This window comes from Haemaphysalis longicornis, unplaced genomic scaffold (assembly GCF_048455015.1).
Source record: "Haemaphysalis longicornis isolate Haplotype H1 unplaced genomic scaffold, Haemaphysalis longicornis Haplotype H1 scaffold_9, whole genome shotgun sequence".
Taxonomy (NCBI): Eukaryota; Metazoa; Arthropoda; class Arachnida; order Ixodida; family Ixodidae; genus Haemaphysalis; species Haemaphysalis longicornis.
Genome location: NW_027526460.1, coordinates 23,146,359 through 23,166,046, shown reverse-complemented (window position 1 = coordinate 23,166,046; position 19,688 = coordinate 23,146,359). Strand labels below are relative to the sequence as shown.

Sequence of the window (19,688 nt, the reverse complement as noted above, 5' to 3'; positions counted from 1 at the left end):
GAAGGAAAAACAAGGTTAGGGCATGCGCCCTACAAACTAAAATAAAAAGACAAGCTGATGACGCAATTCAATATCGGCTCTTTTTCAATTATTCAGCTTCTTTGCTTGATATTGTTAGTGAGAGCACACTCACGCACTTATCAAAACCGTGCTTTCGCGTTTGATAAGCTTGAATAAGCTCCCCTCGCACTTTGTAGCTCTCGTACATATTATTTCAGTTTTGCCAAAGAGGGGGGTGCATACACAACCTCGGCAATGGGCAGGCAAGTTTTCCCCTCCACCTGACGTGATTGAAGTTTCGTGTTCTTTTAAACGAATATTCGGACAGCGTCCCGCCCGCCCTATATACACTTTGTCGCACTTCAGCGGTATGCGGTAGATAACATTTGTCGTCTACTTCATGAATTTTGAAGCATGGCAGATTGTGCACGTGTTCTTTGGTTTACGCTTTTCAATTTTGGGTCAAAGGCTTGCCAGCTCACACGGTGGCGAAAAAACTACGTGTACCCTATGTGTGGTGGCCAATTTTTTTATTATTGTGCGAGATCTTGGGAATGTACGGAATTGCTTCGACTTTCTTAGGGTCCTCAAAAGCACGGGCTCTTTCATCGGTTCTTCAATAAAGGATCTTTGAAAAAGAGACGATATTGAATTGCGTCATCAGCTTGGTTTCTTACTTTAGTTTTTAAGGCGCATGCCCTGACCTGGTTTTTCCTTCGAAATTTTATTCATTAAACGGTTGCGAGTCCCAGCGTCCGTGTTGTCCTACTGTCTCCTCGTGTACGCGTCTTCAAGGCTGGGCTCCACCGTTTTTCAAAGCTCTCTCTCTCTCTCTCTCTCTCTCTCTCTCTCTCTCTCTCTCTCTCTCTCTCTCTCTCTCTCTCTCTCTCTCTCTCTCTCTCTCTCTCTCTCTCTCTCTCTCTCTATTCCCGGCACAACTGCGAGCTCTGTCACGAGCACCACTTGGCTCTCGCAACTCCTAGTCCGTGAACTGCTTTCGTGGAGCCATCAGAAATAATGCAACTAAACTGCTCAGCGCCGTATTCAACTCACTATCTCTCTAACTAAACCACGCTACCACAGCCACCGCTGCGCGCTACGAGAAGGGCACGTGCGCGCCCGTGACCTTGCTGAGTCGCTTCCGCACGCGATTGCAGCTGGCCTTGCTGTATGCGCGCCCAGGGCTACGCGATCTCTGGGCACGCGATCTCCGTTGCCGCTCTGGCATCTGCCAGGCAACCTCTGCAGGAAGTTATAAAGACGATAGTCTAAATTTTGGTCTGTCTGTCTGTCTGTGACTCTATTCAGCCACCCGGCGAAAGTGAAACAGAAACTGCGCAATAGTCTTATATACCCACAGCCAAATCTAAACGTCTAGGTCCGATGTTAATGTTCATACTTGGCAACATTGTTGAACAAGAACAAGACATTGCGTCAATATAACGCAGAAAATCAATACATTAGTGATATTTCCAGTGTTCATTTATTAAAAATTCACGGATGCTTGGTTTTTGCGACAAATGATATACTACATCAACTGCAGAAACCGTCGCCTGCTGTTGCCCGCGCCACCTGGCGGTATTTAAAAATCAAACGCTCACAGCAACGAAAGGTTCCACTAGATAGGTTCTACGTTCCGTTTGGAAAGCTCCTAGAGTAGCGCAACGTAGTTCTATAAACGTTGTAGTAGGGTGCTTCGATTCACGCGCGTCTCTTTTGCTTGGCAGCGCTGGCATCGGGGCGCCCGACTTGGAGCAGAGGAACGCGGTAAATTTAAATTTACTTGAGCAAACCTCTAGGGTGTTATCTTGGGAGGAACAAGACGGGAGAGGAACAGCATGAGAGGTGAGCGAGAAAGAGAAGGGAGACATTAATTACCAGGGGAACCAGTCCACTATCGTCTTTCGTCGACATTTACAGCGAAATGAGCAGATACGCTGCCATTTTTTATAGAAGGGAGTTACACCTCTATGGGACTGGCTATACCCAAAGAGCGATGCAACAACGTTCTGCTTGGACTGTGGTCCTTCGTGAAGGAGGCTCACCTTATCAACAGAACATGAACTTCATTGACCACTAACACCCTACCTCCTTCTCATATCTCCCCAACAGCCAAGAGTGCCATTCTTGTGATATTTGTTTTCATTCATTCATGGAGGGGAGTTCAAACAACGAATGACCAAATCACGCAATAGTCACAGCAGGTTATAGTAGTAGTTAAATTTAAAAGTGGCATCACACACCGCAATAAAATATGATCAAACCCCTATCTTTTCTTAAGAAATAGATAGTTAAAACGCGAAGCTTTCTTTCATGCAACCTGGGTCAAAGTCAAAATGCGCAAACCTAACTGCTTCAACCATGTCGGGATGGCGCAGTCGGATGGACTCTGCTTCATAACGCCAGACGCACAGGTTGGATTCGGACAACGGGAAGCGTTTTTTTTTGTTGAGGTGCTTGATGTGCCTTTGTGAAACCCAGTATGTAGGCTGGCTTTCCTGCAGTGCGTTTTGGCGTAACAATTTGGATTTTGGACTCTGACTTTGCACTTTGAAGACATCGGTATTCGCTTATCATACCCATCGTTTTTGTGAAACCCATTGTGTAAGATTGGCTTTCCTGCTGAGCGCTTTCTTCGGACACCGACGCTATGAGTGAGGCATGAAAAACTTCGCTTTTATTATCAGATGGATCACCTCCGAGAGTGCGGATAGGGGGGCGATGAAACATACTGCATTGCCCGTACCAGTTAGGGAAAGTCAGGCGTAACGGAGGGCGCAAGTAAGCAAATGATGTTCAAACTTGGAGGTTCTAAGAGGAAAGTTACGACGCAGCCAATGGCAAGGTCCCATGACAGTTTTGCCTGGTGGAAGCTTTATCAAAGTTTCAAACTGACGCCTCATATATCTTTGCCTACTCAAGTAGTAAGGGCGAGGTTTTCGTTTATTGTTCCATACGATGCAGAAGTGAAAGGACCTAGCGTCACCTTTCGGTTCGCTTTCAAAACTAGCGACATTCATTAGACCAACTGCTTAAAAAGACTGCCTGTTCAAACTTTGTGACTTTGATGTAGAGTCTTCAACTCCTGTTGTAAGGGCTATACTATGCGTTTTTTCCAAGTCCAGTAAATTTTGCCTAAAAAATGTTCTAAATCAATACTAGTACCCATTTTATCGTAATTAAGAGTGGTTCGGTACGTTTTAGATTGTTCTAGGCGCAGAGGGAAGAATATCAGCGTGTTTAATTGATTCTTTGTGCCGTGCTGGAAGGGCCGCTTCTGTAAAAGAGTCTACCCCAAGGCCACGAAGATCGAACGGTGGGCCCTCTTTAGCAGTTGGCTATAACAATGTCGCTAGTGAGGAGGCAAGCGAACCAGTAAACGGCGCTAAGCGCTGCCGGGCCAGTTTCGGTGCGCACTTGTAGTAGAAAAGGTTGGGCACGGCGCACGCCGAGGTGATGAGGCCCAGCAGAATCCACGAGCGCGAGAGGTAGGCCACCAGAGGCAGGATGCACAGGCCCACGGTCCAGGACACACAGCTGACGCCCAGCATCAGCGTCCGCTGCTTGGGGCCCACCAGCTCCAGCACTGCGCGGCAGCATCAACCCCTTGAATTTGTCATCACCGACAACACGCCTAAGCCGATTCCAACTCTCCGGCCATAGTTAACCTCGGCACCTGCCGGTTCTCATACGCGGTTGTCTTGTATTGTAGAAGTAACTATTGTAGTGTATAGGGGGGTAAAAAAAAAAAACGATTGGAGACCCTAAAAAAAAAAACGCAGCGCAATTGACTGCTCACAAAGGCGGAGGTAAGGAACTGCAGTAGCATCAAGTGATGGGTGGAGCTCACTAGACGACTGGGTGCCACAAAACCGGAACCTAAAAGAAACTGAACTAGTTGGTGTCGTTTGTATACGGTTGATCCCTCTTGATAGTTAAGAACCGTAAATACTTGAGGAACGCGCGGCACAAGTCAGGGGGATGCGAGGCTGGACGTTCCCTCTGCCTTCCCTAATTATTGCTTGCCCTTGCCGACTATGAAGCGCCGTTAAATAAAAATTTGTTCAATCAAAGACAAACACGCCTACACCCATTTAGACCTTTTACGTATTGCGTTTTTCGGAATTAGCTGACAACACTTAGATGAGCGTTCTTTCCGCAAACGTGAAAATGGGATTTAGCGCAGGCCTTCAGGTGCAAGGAAATAGAAAAGTGAGTAATCTATATAAATCCTATCACGTAAGATGTCCCAAAGCAAAAAATTACGCCCACCTCCCCTCGCGGGAACCCTGGTGTGAAGCGACGCTGAATCGGGTTCCATTGTGCGTTTCCGTTGGGTCGATTACTCGAATTGCGTGAGCAATCGTCGGGTAATGCGAGAGAGAGAGAGAGCGAGCAAGCGTAGCGCGGACGACCGTCGACTGAGACCGGCCGGAGCGCGGCCCTCCGCTTGTATGCGCAGCGCGCCCGAAGGAGAGGAGACCGCGGAGAGAGAGGGCACTTCACATGCGCACAGCGCCGCCCACCGGCGGAGTGAGAGAGCGCGCCATACAGCGCGCGCGCCACAGATGTTGGGGAGAGGGCGCGCTACCACGGCGAGAGGAGAGGGGGTGAGCGGAGAAGAGACGCAGCTGTGCGGACGCGGACGACAACGACGCAGGAAGGACAGGGCCGCCGGCAAGAGATGCTCCTCTCAGCGTCGCATCTAATAGTCAGGCCTTTGCTGAGTTAACGAGCCAGGTAGCGAACGTGGACTCAGCGCGAAGGGCGTTTTATTGGTACCTGTAGGTGCGGCACGGATACGGGCGTTCTGGAGGTCGCAACCACCCGCACCACCGCCATTTCATAGCTGAAAAAATGGCCGCGTATCTGCTCAATTTGCCGCAAATGTCGTCGACAGACGACAGCCTTCTTCCGCCCCTGTAGCGTAAATGTTTCTCCGTTTCCCCTCAGCTCTCACAGTCACCCCTTCCCGTATCGTCCCTCCCACAATTAACACGGTGGAGGTTTGCTAAATTCGATTCAATTTTCCCGCGTTACTGTGCTCGCGCGCCATCTACCGGAGCGTTTCGGTACTGTTCGACTTATTGGAGCGCCGCCACACGGGCTATGTGTACTTTTGGGTCAAAACATTTTTTTCAACGCACACTTCTTTACTCGCTATCGCAAGAATCAAGCACCCACGTTTCTTTTCTGAAATAAAAGAATACTGCGAATACCGTTTATGTATGGATATTTTGCCTCAGGTATGACGATTGTTCTATTTTTCCTGAACACGGTTGACAATTATGAAGCGTGTTTCCAGCTCAGTAAAGCGTGTTGTTGGGCTACTTGGTTCTTCACACCTAGACCTAAAACTGCGCACACGGACGAGCGCAGTACTGTGCTCGTCCTGCCTCTTCTTTTGTTCTGTCCCGTCCGTGAATTTAGAGGTTTAGAAAAGCTTTGCTAATATAAACCTTTTGTTTCAGCATTCTTTTCTCTTTTCAGACAGACCAAAATTTTCGGGATTATGTAGCTCAAGGAAGACTACCGTCGTTAAAAAATGAACTTCCGGCTCACGCACCCATAAAGACGGCTTTCTGTACCTTATCTTCCGTACCTGGCTTTAAAGCATTTCCCAGCCAAGATAAGCAGGATGTTAATGGCTTAAAATTGGCGTGAGCGGACAATCCGCCGCACCATGTGAGGGGAGCCTGTGACTAGTATGACAGACATGCCGTGCGGCACAGTTCGTAACGATGAGCTATAGGGCTCAATAGGCAGTGTGCTTCGTTAATTAAACGGCGTCCTTCAAACATAACGCAGCGGTCGTTTGTGATTTACGGAATGGTGCGACGCTTATTTTCTGGCTCAAACGAGCTCGGCAAAAAAAAAAAAAAAAAACTGTTGAGATATCTTTTTACCGCTGTGAAGACAAAGTCTGTACCCTGTATAGGTGAACACAAGACGAGTGTGCCCTATACACAAACGGGGCTATATTTCGCTTTAGTTTTAATGCAATTTATCACGAACAAGTTCCGCTGTTCCGTCAAACCATCGCGGCATTACTGGGGAGCTACTCGTAATTTAGTATGAACTATTATGAGCAGTATATAGGAGAAACTATTCCGTGATTTTCGGGCGTCAAAAAGTGCGATCGAATTATTGTTGGGCTTTTCTAGGCCATAACTTTGTTCACTTGTTCGTTCGTTAACCCGCTCGCTAGTTCGATCGTTCGTTCGTTCGTTCGATGGTTGATTAGTTCGTTCGTTGGTTCACTCGTTCTTTCATTTACTGACCCTCTAGGTTTTCTAGTTAATTACAGCTCGGCAGAGATTGAATTGCAGTGACTCAAAGTTCTCAAACTTTTCACTCAGAGGAGGGGCGAATCGGAGCACGCCAGTGAACTTGAGGGGCGGGGGGGGGGGGGGGGTGATGCAGTTGGCTAGATTTCCCCATGGTAGGTATTTTTAGCAAAAGCAGAATGACTAAAACAAAAACTCACGAATGATGTAGGGCAGCTGAAAAATTTGAGGCATGACGCTAGCATTCACAAATCTGAGGAACGTAAACGCGATGAAGTTGGTCACCAGGATGGAAGACAGCCCGAATACGGTGGCCACGAACACCGTCAAGATGAAGCCCGGTTTGCGGCCAATCCTGAAAACAAACAACGCCCACGAGGTACGTGTCAACAGACGCGCGGCCTGCACGCGGATTCACGTATTTGTCTGCTGTGGTTGACTAACTTAGCCGGCACACTCATCTGCTATTTGCGCGAATATGACTCTGAAATAAAATTAAGCATGCCTAAGAAGAATGGGGAATGTTATCTCGGGCCCTTAATTTATTATAGCCAAGAAGCCCATGCACTCGGTTTGGTGAACTTGAGAAAATCGGTAACATCACTCCGGTAACAACAACAACAACAAAAAAAAAATAGCAGTGGCTTAGCTCGGCTATGCCAGGATATACGTAGCGTGAGCTAAGCTTCAGCTGGTTATTCTTAGGTTTCCTGGTTGTCTAGGATTATCGGATTATCATGCTTACTGCTGCTAAAACGATTTCCAATCCAATCAAATCCAATCAAATCCAATCAAATCCAATCAAATCCAATCCAATCCAATCCAATCCAGTCCAGTCCAATACAATCCAGTCCAGTCCAATACAATCCAGTGCAATCCAATACAATACAGTCCAGTCCAGTCCGGTGCAGTGACTGCTCCTCGCGCATGCGGAGCACGGCTCTCCAGGAGCCACGCGAAACGGCTATAAAGCGGCTCCGGCGCAGCGTCAGACTTGGCTACTGCGCAACAGAGGCGCACGCACCGGCGCCAGTGTGTCTACCGTGGCTATGACGTCACTCCTCTTGAATGCGCAGACCGGCGAATGTGCAGACCCAATTCTCTACACACCCGTACTCCAATTGGATTGGATTTCCAATCCAATCCAATCCAATCTAATCCAATCCAATCCAATCCAATGCTCCTCGCGCTCGCGCAGAACGGCCCTTCAAGGTCCACGCGAAAATTCTCAACCTCGGCCACTGTAGCTTACGCTACAAAATACCCACAAATATTGCCAAGCGCATTAGAGGCGGGCGAAACCTGCCGATCAACACGAGCTCATTAAAGGCTTACGCAATGTGAAGGCCCCATCAAGTCCTGACGCCTGTATTCGGCGCGAAATTCACTAACTTCACGCCATTTTAGAGACGCCAGTTCCATTCGTGCTTTTGCGTCCTTGTAAATTTCATCAGCCGCCTTTAACCCATATCAAAAACATTTTAATCCGGGGACTTTGAATGTAGAGTATTCTTGTGGGTGACTTGTTATGGAGTCTGATTGAACGCTCTGGGGTCACGGGATGCACAGGACAGGGACATGTGCCTCACATCACATTTTCATTTGCGTCAACCGACTTTGGTAGCAAAATTATACCCTTCGGTATGACATTCGCTTTGCTGGAGAGTTCTTCCGGAGGACACCGTCCACAGCGAATTCCCACACAACTTCCAATGTGCTTCTTTAGCTTCAAGAAGTCATACATACTGCGACTTATTTACGGGCGCATGTTGCACGTGTGGTGAATGGGGTTCTAAAGGCGGGCGGTTTCCCTTACCTCGAATCTGTTAATGGGACTATGCGGGCTGCGAAGCGCTATAGGCATGTTTTTTGAAGCGCGTTGATTGTTTGCCCGGCGTCATGAATGAACTGCGTGTGGCGCCAAGTTAGAATTTGCAGGAACATGGTGGCCATGCTATGGGTTATATGCAGAACACCTGGAGTTGTTTGACGAGTTTGGGCAATTCTCTGGAGATCAGTAGAGTTGAGTCACAGTATCAGCTTCTCTGGAAATTAGGTTGGGATTCTGCAATGGCGCCGAAGTCTGCTGTGTTTTTTTTATATGAACTACTTTCCTTTCATTTTTGTGTAACATACAGACAGACAGACAGATAGAGAGAGCTAGAAAGAGAGCGAGAGAGGGACAGATAGATAGATAGATAGATAGATAGATAGATAGATAGATAGATAGATAGATAGATAGATAGATAGATAGATAGATAGATAGAGAGTGAGAGTGAGAGAGAGAGAGTGAGAGAGAGTGAGAGAGAGAGAGAGTGAAAGAGAGAGAGAGAGAGAGAGAGAGAGAGAGAGAGAGAGAGAGAGAGAGAGAGAGAGAGAGAGAGAGAGAGAGAGAGAGAGAGAGAGAGAGAGAGAGAGAGAGAGAGAGAGAGGAGATGACCTTTACTGCGCAGGACTACGGGTGTGACTGCATCATGTACAACCGACAAGCCCAACAAAACAGTTCTTTTAAACATCGTGCCTGCCGTAGTTCACCATTTTCTCTATTTTCTTCCAGCTTAGCAACTACAACTGAGGGAAAACTGAGGGGAAACGGTGCCGGTTAACTGAGGGTAAACGATGTTGGAAAAGGTGGAGTACGTTGCGATGGCACACTCACCTGTCGGACAGCATGCCCAGGATGACGGTCCCGATGGCGCTTCCCACGCTGCTCAGCGTGAACACGAGGCTCGGCAGGTGAGCCCGGTCGCACACCAGGTTCCACTGGAGGACGAAAGTTGGGGCACGTATTCCTCCGCCGTGAATATACTTTCCTTCGGTTCGTGAACTACTCGCCATTCAAGGGCATTTTGTAGGAGTGGATTAAGAAGAAATTATATATGACTAGATGTGACACAGCCCTTTATACTGAGAACGATTAGTTGGAACATGGTGAACATGATGAACTGTTTCGTTGACACTAGGGGAGTAGAATTATGGCACCGTTCCATCTTACGTAGCGCACTCGCTCTACAGAGGGGTTGTAACGACCCTCGAACAGGCCCATGCTTCCGCTGTATAGATAAGTATGCCTATACATGAGGGGAGCAGCTGGGCGTCTTCACACGAGAACTTTTTCCAACGTCACTCACATTTTGTTACGGCCACATCGATGCAAGAAGGGCAACAAAATATCCACATGCCGGCCCGTCCTACCTGCGTGGATGCCGTGCTCTCGTAGTTGGTGGTGTCGTATGCGAACTCCGTGCACGGCACTTTCTCCAGGTCTTGTACACTGTAGCGGGTGGCGTTACTGTCCCCCGCGGCCCCGCCAGCAGTGCCTGCGCGACGGTGGCGTTGATAGCGTCCAGGGCGTACGTACTGCACTCGCCGTCGGTCACGAGCAGCGGACGCAGGGGAGTCGGGTCCTCACTCAGGTTGAAGGCGAGCGCCAAGTCCGGGACCACGCACGAATGCTTGGGCACGGAAAGCATGAAGATCTGGTTCATGATGTAGCCCGGCATGAGCAGCGACGCGGGCACCAGGTAGACCCACACGAGTAGCCGCTGGAAGCGACCGTAGCCGCCCACTTTCTCGAGCACGTCCTCGAACTCCATCGCTCGACTTCTCGGGCCGAATTTCCCCCGCGCTCGGGACGACAATTCTGCGTGTATCGGTATTGCGGCAAAGCAGGCTACAGTTAGAGTGGGGAGAGAGAAAAAGAGAGAGATAGGGAGAACAACATTTTATAGACTCGTTAGTAGGGGGATGTAATTAGGACATCAACCCCATGAAGGGCACTCTTAGTCCAAGATGTCTTAGTGCTGGCTGGCCGTCCGGGCCCGTTCCACCAGTCGGCCCTGGTCCGAGAGCTCGGAGCTGGTCAGCTGCACCGCCCACTGCTCATAGGTGGGGTTAGGACGCGGGGTTGGAGTAGGGGTCCGTTGGCACTCCCATACCACGCGTATAGGGTGTCAGCAGCAGGGCACAAGTTAATGTTGGTAGCTAGGGTATTGGGTGGGGTACATAGAGTTTGGTAGAGTGTTATGGGGATATGTATTGGTCTGTACGCGCCAGAAAGTGGTTCCTTCGTCGCATGATAATTGTGAATGGGGTGGTTGGAAGCGACGGTGGTCGTTTTTGTAATGGGCTAAGATGGTAATGCTCGCGAAATGCTGCCGGGCAACGATGGGTCGGCTTGTACGTTAGCGGAAAGTGCATGTGGCGTTCCTGGTGTTAAATGTACTTGTAATCGTTGGAAGGGGAAACGGTTCAGCGTGTGTAGGGTTCGGCCCTTCCGCTGCCATAAAGGAAAGAAACCCCAGCCGTTGACAAATGCTGTAGGCGGTTCATATGACACCTCAAAATATGGCGAAGACGAGAATTTAGAATTTCGCCTCAAAGAGGCTGGTTAGGCTACGAGCCTAAAACTACTACTGCACCTTAGCCTTCAGGTGGACTCGCGCCTTCAACCCCCCCCCCCCCCCCCCCCACACACACACACCTCCACACACACCCCTTCACCTGGTTTCCTCTTAATTTAATCTCGGTGCACCATTTTATTTTCCAAAGGCAGGAGGAAACTACGCGAATAGCGCTTGCTAGCGTTTATATAGCCGGACTTGAGGCATCGCTTCGCACTTTCAGGATGACGGTAAACGACAGGTGGAGGCGTTGCAGTAAGCAGATGCCAGAATCTAAAAATTCAAAATGGCGCAGGGGGGAGGGGAGTGGTGGAGTTGTCAGTGTTACCGAAAAGCAACATAAAGAGAGTAGATTACCCCTTACCTGCAAATAAAAGGGATGCTTTACAGTCCTTCATTACTTCCACGGGAAAGTAGCGTGATGCCTTTACCATCACACCCACAAGAAGAAAAAGAAACGTGAACTAATTTCCTGTTACCTACTCACTTTGTTTTGAGTACTAAATGTACTCGGACTGTAACAATTAATCTGTAAGCAGATTTCACAACTACGAGCAGCATTAAAAGCCTAATCGCTACATAAAAAAAGGGTTCTTTAATGAAACGCTTTCTGGTTTCTTGCGCACTTCGCCTAGAAAATTTTTGCTGTACTTGAGCGACCGGAAAGAAGTGATTGAACATATCGCGGTTGGCTCTGATGTTGTAACTCAGAAACAAGACATAGCAAATGGCTTCAATCACTTTTTCCATTCTGTATTTACAAAGATGGCATTCACTGATGAAGATAAGAAAATGGCCCATACTTGCACATGAGCCATGAATCCAGTTTCATTTGATCAAGCGGGCGTGTTTCTGCAGCTACTTAATTTGAACGAAAAGAAGGCTAATGGACCGGATGGAATACCAACTGTGTTTTTGAGGTGGTATGCGGAGTGGATGTCGTTTTATTTAGTCATTATCTTCAAAAAATCGCTCTTGACACATTCGCTTCCAAAAGACTGGCTGAGCGCCATTGTGAAACCGGTATTTAAAGGTGGCGATAGGATGCTTTTTACCAACTACAGGCCAGTGTCTCTGACGTGCGTTTGCTGTAAGGTTTTTGAACACGTCAGTGCCAAAAACGTGGCTATTTACTTGGAGACAAATGAGCTGATATGTACGCAACAGCACGGGTTCAGGCAAAGGCTTTACACGCTATCCGAACTGGTTGAAACTCTCCATGATTTTACCGCTGCTGTAGATAACAAGGAACAAGTCGACGTGACATGCATAGACTTTGCAAAAGCCTTCGATAAGGTCTCGCACCATAAATTGCTCTTAAAGCTCAAACAAACAGGCGTAAACGAAAATATCTTAAAGTGGATTGAGGCATACGGAACGAATCGCAAGCAGTTGGTGCGAATTGATGGGTTTGAGTCTGAATCTCGATGTTTATTCCGGTGTCCCACAAGGGTCCGTGTTGGCCCCATTAATGTTCTTTGTGTATATAAATGATGTTGTTGACGTTGTTAACCCTCCTGTAAAAATTAAATTGTTTGCCGATGATTGTTTAATCTATGCCCCACTGACGTGTGCGAATGGCCAAAATGTAATTAATGATTGCCTCGAGGATTTTCAAACATGGTGCGATAAATGGGAGCTGAAAATAAATTATTCTAAAACAACATATACGCACATAGCTAACAAGAAACACGTTCTACCATTTGCCTACAGCATTGGACCTAATTATTTACCGCAGGTGTGTGCATTTAAATATTTGGGAGTGCATATTACAAATGACTTGAAATGGCATCCACATGCTGAGATAGTATGCTGTGCCTCTTACAGAAAACTGCGTTTCTTGCGTGCTAAATTACCGAATGCTTCGAAAGACGTGAAGCTGGTTGCATATAAAACATTTGTGCGCCCTATTTTAGAATATGCTTGTGCTGCCTGGAGCCCCCACCAAAAGGATTTAATAGGTAAACTGGAACGAATTCAGAGACTTTCCGCACGATTTATATGTTCGAAGTATAATAGAATGGATTCGGTTACCGAGATGTTAAAACTAATCGGGTTGGAATCTCTAGAAACTAGACGACAAAAGCAGCGTTTAAAGGATTCTTTTAGATATTGCAATGTCAAAGCAAAATAGATAGAAGAATTTTCGTACCCCCCCCCCTCCGAATAAGCTCAGCAGTCGAATAAACCAAGACGCGGCAGTTCGCCCCTTCGGTGCTCGCACGGACGTCTTTCGTAATTCTTTTTTTCGTTATGTCATAGAAGCATGGAACAAATTGCCGCGACATATTGTTGAAGGTTCTGACGTTAAGAAATTTGAATGTGCTCTTGATGTTTACTTCGTCGAGCAATGAATATGCGATTGTGTTATTGTTCCAAGTTGCTGAAAGTATCAATGTCTGTATTTGCTTTCCGTATCGTATGCTTCTCTCTCTGTAATGACCCTGAAGTGAGGGTTGGCAGTATAAATAAATAAATAAATAAATAAATAAATAAATAAATAAATAAATAAATAAATAAATAAATAAATAAATAAATAAATAAATAAATAAATAAATAAATGAATAAATGAATAAATGAATAAATGAATAAATGAATAAATAAATAAATAAATAAATAAATAAATAAATAAATAAATAAATAAATAAATCAAAAATTACGACGTTCAACTCTATAACGACATTACAAGGACAGTATAACTGGAAGGTGCTTCGCAACTGCTTCGCTTGCTCATTACGAAAGCAAAAGGAAGGCAATACAAGAGAAGGAGCATGCTGCCTCTGTATACACGTGTTCTTGTTGCGGGAGATTCAAATCGAACATGACTGAACAATAATCGGAAATGGCGCCAAAAACACAGGAATTATATAATGTATGCGGAAAATTCAAACTGATCACAATTAGGAGGTTAAATTTTCTACGCGTCTCTTTAAATGCGTCAGCGTATTTTATAAGCATGCGCGAGAAATCCACAGTGCTCACATTATGGTACAAGCATGTTAATTTTGGTCTTCACCGTTGGTCGAAGTAACGAAATTGCTGTGATTGAAATCTCGAGGAGGTGCAAAGGATAAGCTCAGAAATTAGCGGCGCTAAAGGGCAAGTTTTCCGACGAAATTATGGTCGGAAAGGACGGCGCGAAATACAAAATCGAAAGCTTAATTACGGCGCAAGAATGCAGATTTTGATTTTCATTTGTATCATGCGTTTGGAACGGAAACTTCAATTTCTAACGTTAAAGAATTGGACAGAGGCAGCAAATTTATACCAAACAATTTATTTACAGAACAGCGGTTGAAAGGGCGAGAAAGCGGAAATCGTCAAAAGAATTGCAAGACGGCTCAATTTTAAAAGCGCAATAATGTCAAAACCGTTCTTTTGTTTGATAAAACAAACAATATTCGTTCTATTAATCGAAAGGCCGGAATAATGAATAAATAACTCGGAAATAAAGATTCTTTGGTTGGCCAATGCCGCACTGCAAGTATGCGCTACTCTGGAGGTACGCACTAATCTTCTAGAATACCCACAGCAACACTTCGGTGATCACTCCGTAGGCCTGGGTTGGGGGGTGTACGGTGCGAATCGGTACCTGCTGGTTGGCGTCCAGTGAGCAATTTGTTGAGTACGTGCCGGTTTGACGTGTCAAACCCCAAAATGTGACGTGGGGCCGAGCGTCCTAATCCTCAAGATGGGAAGTTAGGCCTAGCGTCATGTGGCTAACAGCCTTACTGCGTGCAGAGCAACGTCATTGTTCTCGTGACGAATTCTTTGGTAGTCGTCTGAGTTTTCCAAAAACGCTTAGACCAACTATTATAAACGTTGGCTTCGACCATGTCGAAATAGAGTGGTCGGACAGAAGCCGGTTCGCGTGTTTCCAAACGCTTCGCTGCACAGAGCACGCACGTGACATGTGTGATGTCACTGCGCGCGCTATTCTTTTAGGCTCCTGCTAAAACAAACCCACCGTTCTGGCTCTGTAGCCTTGACGTAGAGCACTGAGTGCTGGCGCTGACGGCTTGGGTTCGAGCCCCAGCAGGTCTATCTCGTGGGTTATTTTTTTTAATTGCGTATATATTTTCCTAAATATGATGTTTTTTTAATCTCAAATCTACGCTTTGTTTTTGTTAATAATGGTGATTTGGTATGTTTTAGGTCGCTTTAGGCTTGGCCGCAGCCAATGACCACGTTGAATTACCGTTTTCCATCGCGAGAACAGACATGTCACGTGGGTGCTCTGTGCAGCGAAGCGTTTGGAAATACGCAGCCGGTTCATAGCACGACGGGCCAAGGTTCGATTCCGGCCACGGGAAGCATTTTGTAACAGCGATCGAGGTGTTTAGCAAATCGCAATTTTTCCTCTCCGCAGTTAAAAATATCAGGAAAAGGCCGAGTGCTGGTGTGTGCGTGCCTCGCGGCGACCACCCAGCTTCACCTGCGCATGTTTGTAAAGTCAAGCATACCCACTTATGGAGGTTGGCCAAAATTGGCAAAAAAAAACCCCTCCAGCGTTCACCGTAATCGTGGCAACACTCACTCGGAACGAGAAGACACGTCATAGCGTACGCCCCTCCAAAGTTATGTCCAATGATTATCACTTCCAAGAAAAAAAAATGGTGGAAGCTCACAGTTATAGCAACAATTATGGAGTAGAGGTCGCGCGTCAACGAAGAAGAAACAAATCGGCTGCAATCGTGGGCTGAAACCGTCGTGATGGCCATGAAGTTTGCGTGAAGTTTGGTTACGTTCAAATCTTACGCGTTAGTGTGAGCTTCCTGCATTTTTAGGTGCGGAGTACCTTAGAATCACACAATGTCCGTCCGCGTTCGTGCGCATAGAATATCGCACAAAATCACACAGGCACCAGCAGGAGTCGAGCCTGCGTCTGGTAGACCAGACAGAGTTAGTGTCAGTCGTCTTATCCATTGGGGTACGCCCGAGAGTCGAACGGCTTACTCCCTCGCCTGTAAAGGTGCGGGGTACCTTAGGACCTCCCAATGTCTGTCCGCGTCCATCTGTGCGCACACCACAATCAAGCGAAAATCAAGCGAAATTCGATTTGAGGCGTGAGTTGCAGTTTCATTTAGGGAATAATCAAGGTGCACCTTACGGCTCGAATCGAATGACGGTCGGGGCGCAAATCGGATGTCACTCGGGGCGCGACTTGAATGTCATTTCGAGTCCCCATACTCCGCACCCTCTCCATAATCTACAGAGTGAAGATGCTGCCATTTGTTTTCTTGTTCTAAGGGGAGCGGGGGAGCAGGTTTGTAGAATCGAGTTTAACGAGTAACGGGACCCCACGCGTCAAGTTTTAAGGTCAGTGGGACACCAACGACGTTGCTTTGCGGGGTGTGAAAGCTCGTTTAGGCTTCCTAAAGTCCTCGGGGCTTAAGGCCAGCTAGTGTCTTTCTCTGTTGTGTTTGTTTGTTTGTGTGTGTGTGTGTGTGTGTGTGTGTGTGTGTGTTTGTGCGTTACTTCTGATATGCACTTTTTTCATTTAATGCTCACTTTATCTTTCCCAACCACAACCACCTGCGGGCGGGGTTCTGAATTCAACTATTTGAAGTACCGATCCCAGCCTTGTTTAGGGCTGACTTCTACTGTATTAATCTCCTTCTCCTCACTCTTTCGCCACTGAGGAACGCTATCCATTTTATTTGCTGGTTCATTATTTTTCAAGGTGAGAGCCGCAATGTTTGAAGACATTTTGAACCATCTGAGATGGTAGTAGAAGAGCCCTATATACCGAAACAGTCGGGCGGGTCGTTCACCGCGTGCCATTGGCGAGACCACTTCCAGGTACGGCGACGTAGTTTTGTCGCATGATGACGAGAAACAGCGTGTAGACGAGGATGAGGAGAGGAAGTCAGAAACGTGAGCGCTTTCCGAGCGAATTCCTCTCCTCGTACTTGTCTACGCGCTGCTTCTCGCCATAATGAAACAGAACCAACTAGTCCAAGTTCAAACCTTTATAGTTTGTAGTTGTGCACAGATTCGAGAAGGAGGGGCGATTGGCGTGCTTTGGAGGATGCAACCTTACCCTCGCCCTCAGGATCCGTGCTCCCCTAACCACATCCATCGAGCAGAAACATGCTCATGCCCAGGGACATGTTTCTGTGGTTGAGCGAATGGGATACGGAAAGATGAACCACTCAGTGCGTCGAGAATTCGCTCTGAGGTGCGTTGCTGCGTGATGAAATGAAGTGGATGCGTTTTGGTAAAACCGAGCAAGCGGGCGGGCGGGCAAACAATTTTTGCTCTGCGCTCGCGATTGCTCACAGAGGGATCTATCGGGCTGCGAAGCTTGGCTGGATTTGCAAGAAGAACACCACAAAACATGTCAGTATCGTTCGGCGGCTAAAATATATATTGATTGATTGAATTGTTTAACGCGCCGACGCTAAACAGGCGATGAGGCACGCCGTAGTGGAGGGTTCCGGAGTAATTTTGACCACCTTGGGATCTTTAACGTGCATCGAAATCTCGAACACACGAGAATTCTTGCTTTTCGCCGCCACCAAAAATGCGGCCACCACGGCCGGGAATCGAACCCGCGTCCTTGTGCCCAGCAGCACAGCCCCATAACCACTGAGCCTCCGAGGCGGGGGCTAAAACAGATACGGTACACAGGGGAAGTTGTTTCTACAAAGGCAACCGTGCGGTGACGGGGACGCACGTATACCTTGGAATGCTGAAGTGTAACGGTATAACTAGAGGTCCGTTGCTGCTCCGTAAATTATAAACGCAACCTGGGCACACCGAATCCAGGTGGTGTTCCGCTCAGAGCTGGAGCGCTGATGATACGATACGACGGTCATTCATGACTACACGCAAAACGATTGGAGCGCACAAAAATCAGTAAGCACAGCGAGAGGGGCGGGGAACCCGGCTCAGTCACCCCCCACCGGCTTAGGTTAACTCCGGACACGAGAAAAAGGCTGCCGCGATACCGCCGCTACGCGCATCGTCTTGGGTCGGAGGACTTCTCGCCTATCACTTACTTATTGACGAGCAGGTCTCGGTCGCTCTTATCCGAAAGATTCAGCCAGGCTGAGCAGCAGCGCAAGAGAGACACTCGAGCAGTATGGTTTTGGTCCTTTCTTGGAGGACCCAATGGGGATCCCTTGAGGCACGCCGGCACAGTGAAATCGCCACATCGATGATAAACAGACTGCCTCGGAGTTCCGATGAAACGAGATAGGGCAGCTTGCGTTTCTAAACACAGCCTCTCAATGACTCGGTGCCCGTGAGCACACATACGCTTGCTTCTTACCCGATAGGAGTATTGAGTGCAGGCGAATGGACCTTCTTCGATAAATTCATCGGTTCGTCTACCTCAAATGTCAAACATCAGCTTTGAGGAAAATATTGTTTCTTCAAGCTTAAAGTCTTCTACGTGGACCTTAAAGTACTCTTCCTGTTCACACCAGCACAAGGATTAGAAGTACGTAGACTTCAGTAGACAAACTGGACACATGAAACGCATATTGACTTTGCACACATGAAACGCATATTGAATTTATTGTAGCACCCTTCTCCACGTACCGTCTATCGATAGCCTAGGGTACCTACTTTAGCCGCTCTAGCTGGTCCACCTGTTTTCAGTTTCTCGCATTAAGTGCCCAGCGCAAGTCCGTTCCTTTTTATATATTTGTTTGTGTTATGATGTCATCCGCCTGAGTTTATTCTCTGAACCAAGACACTCGCTTAACATATATATATATATATATATATATATATATATATATATATATATATATAGAGAGAGAGAGAGAGAGAGAGAGAGAAAATAATGGTTGGCAGTCAAGAAAACCTCGGAAAGCAAAGTGGAGGTTGTGGTGGGTCATAGAAACAGATGAATTTTTTTTTTAGTTGAGTTCAAGGCGGTTACTTTCCTGGCTACGTTTGGCAATTTTCCAGCGACTTTCTGTTCTGATGACCTGGCAACCCTGCTCTCAACGTTATTCTGATTCTCCTTTTTTGCATGGCTAGTTGCTGACCGTAGTTTTGTTTCAACGTAAATAGTACTAGCCGCTCGACTTGCTACACCATATGGTGATTTGAAAACTTTGAGTAGAACTTATCAGGTTGTAAGTATTTTTTGCAGTGGCTCGTCTGTGCCCATACACCTCTAAACTTCTGTTTGCTTCGGAGGGCCTATAGTTTTTTATTACAGGGAAATTTTACTAGATGACCCATGTGGCCAATGTGTGATTATCTAGTGCGTTGTTTCAGTCCGAGCGAAGCAGACACCGAGATAGTATGGCTCTCAGCATTGCACGCAAGCCTCCCATTCCCCAAAGCAACGCAGAAGTGCTTTGGAAATAACGCAAAGGCTGTTCGCCTCATGATAGTTTGCCTCGTTTAGTCTGCATTAGGAGCAATCTAAAGTTTTCCTGGCGCGAGACAGCAAGATCTTTCATTATTCAGGATAGCTTGTACGTTTAGGAGGTTGAACAATTGTTGAGAAAAACTGATTGCGTACCAACTCCAATCATCGAACGCTGAATCTTGTCTTTGCAAGTTTCCCAGAGATTTGAAAACAAAATTTGTATGCGTTGAGTCTGTATTTTAAAAGCTTACTTCTTGAATTTATGCCGCTAAAAAAAACCTTGTTTATTTCGTGCAACCACTCCGAGAGGCATTTTACTAACGACCCCTCTGGGACCTCGCGTAGCGTCTGCGGCAGGCTTTGGTTCTCTCGGGACGTCGACCCGATCCATGATTTATAGCGGCATTCTTGTACTAAGCTATGAACGGTTCACATTACGTTGCACCTAACTGGGATTGTGGCTTCCTTAATTCGTTTTGTTTTTGGGCGCTTCGTTTGGATGAATGGGCGAGAAATATAAAGAACCGTAACAGTGGAACATCGTAAACAAACACGCCTAAGCGGAATTGCCATTTAAACAAAAACAGCAACAAGTGTGCACGCTGATCTCTGAAAAAGAGCCCTTTCAGCTAAGTGCGTTCTTGTTGTTCAACAAAACTCTTG

The 19,688-nt window shown here is 46.9% G+C and overlaps 2 protein-coding genes across 2 annotated transcripts in view; one reads left to right on the top strand and one right to left on the bottom strand.

The window, feature by feature from the left end:
- LOC144152472 (solute carrier family 2, facilitated glucose transporter member 8-like) overlaps window positions 1–19,688 on the top strand; it is a 285,436-nt gene that overhangs the window by 150,725 nt on the left and 115,023 nt on the right. The window lies entirely within an intron of this gene.
- The window catches only part of LOC144152351 (uncharacterized), a 72,201-nt gene that overhangs the window by 52,155 nt on the left and 358 nt on the right, over window positions 1–19,688 (bottom strand). The window contains 5 exon segments of the mRNA XM_077683619.1: window positions 3,418–3,586; window positions 6,488–6,642; window positions 8,947–9,050; window positions 9,483–9,596; window positions 9,599–9,930. Of these exon segments, the coding sequence (XP_077539745.1) occupies window positions 3,418–3,586; window positions 6,488–6,642; window positions 8,947–9,050; window positions 9,483–9,596; window positions 9,599–9,883 (827 nt within the window). The 5' untranslated portion in view covers window positions 9,884–9,930.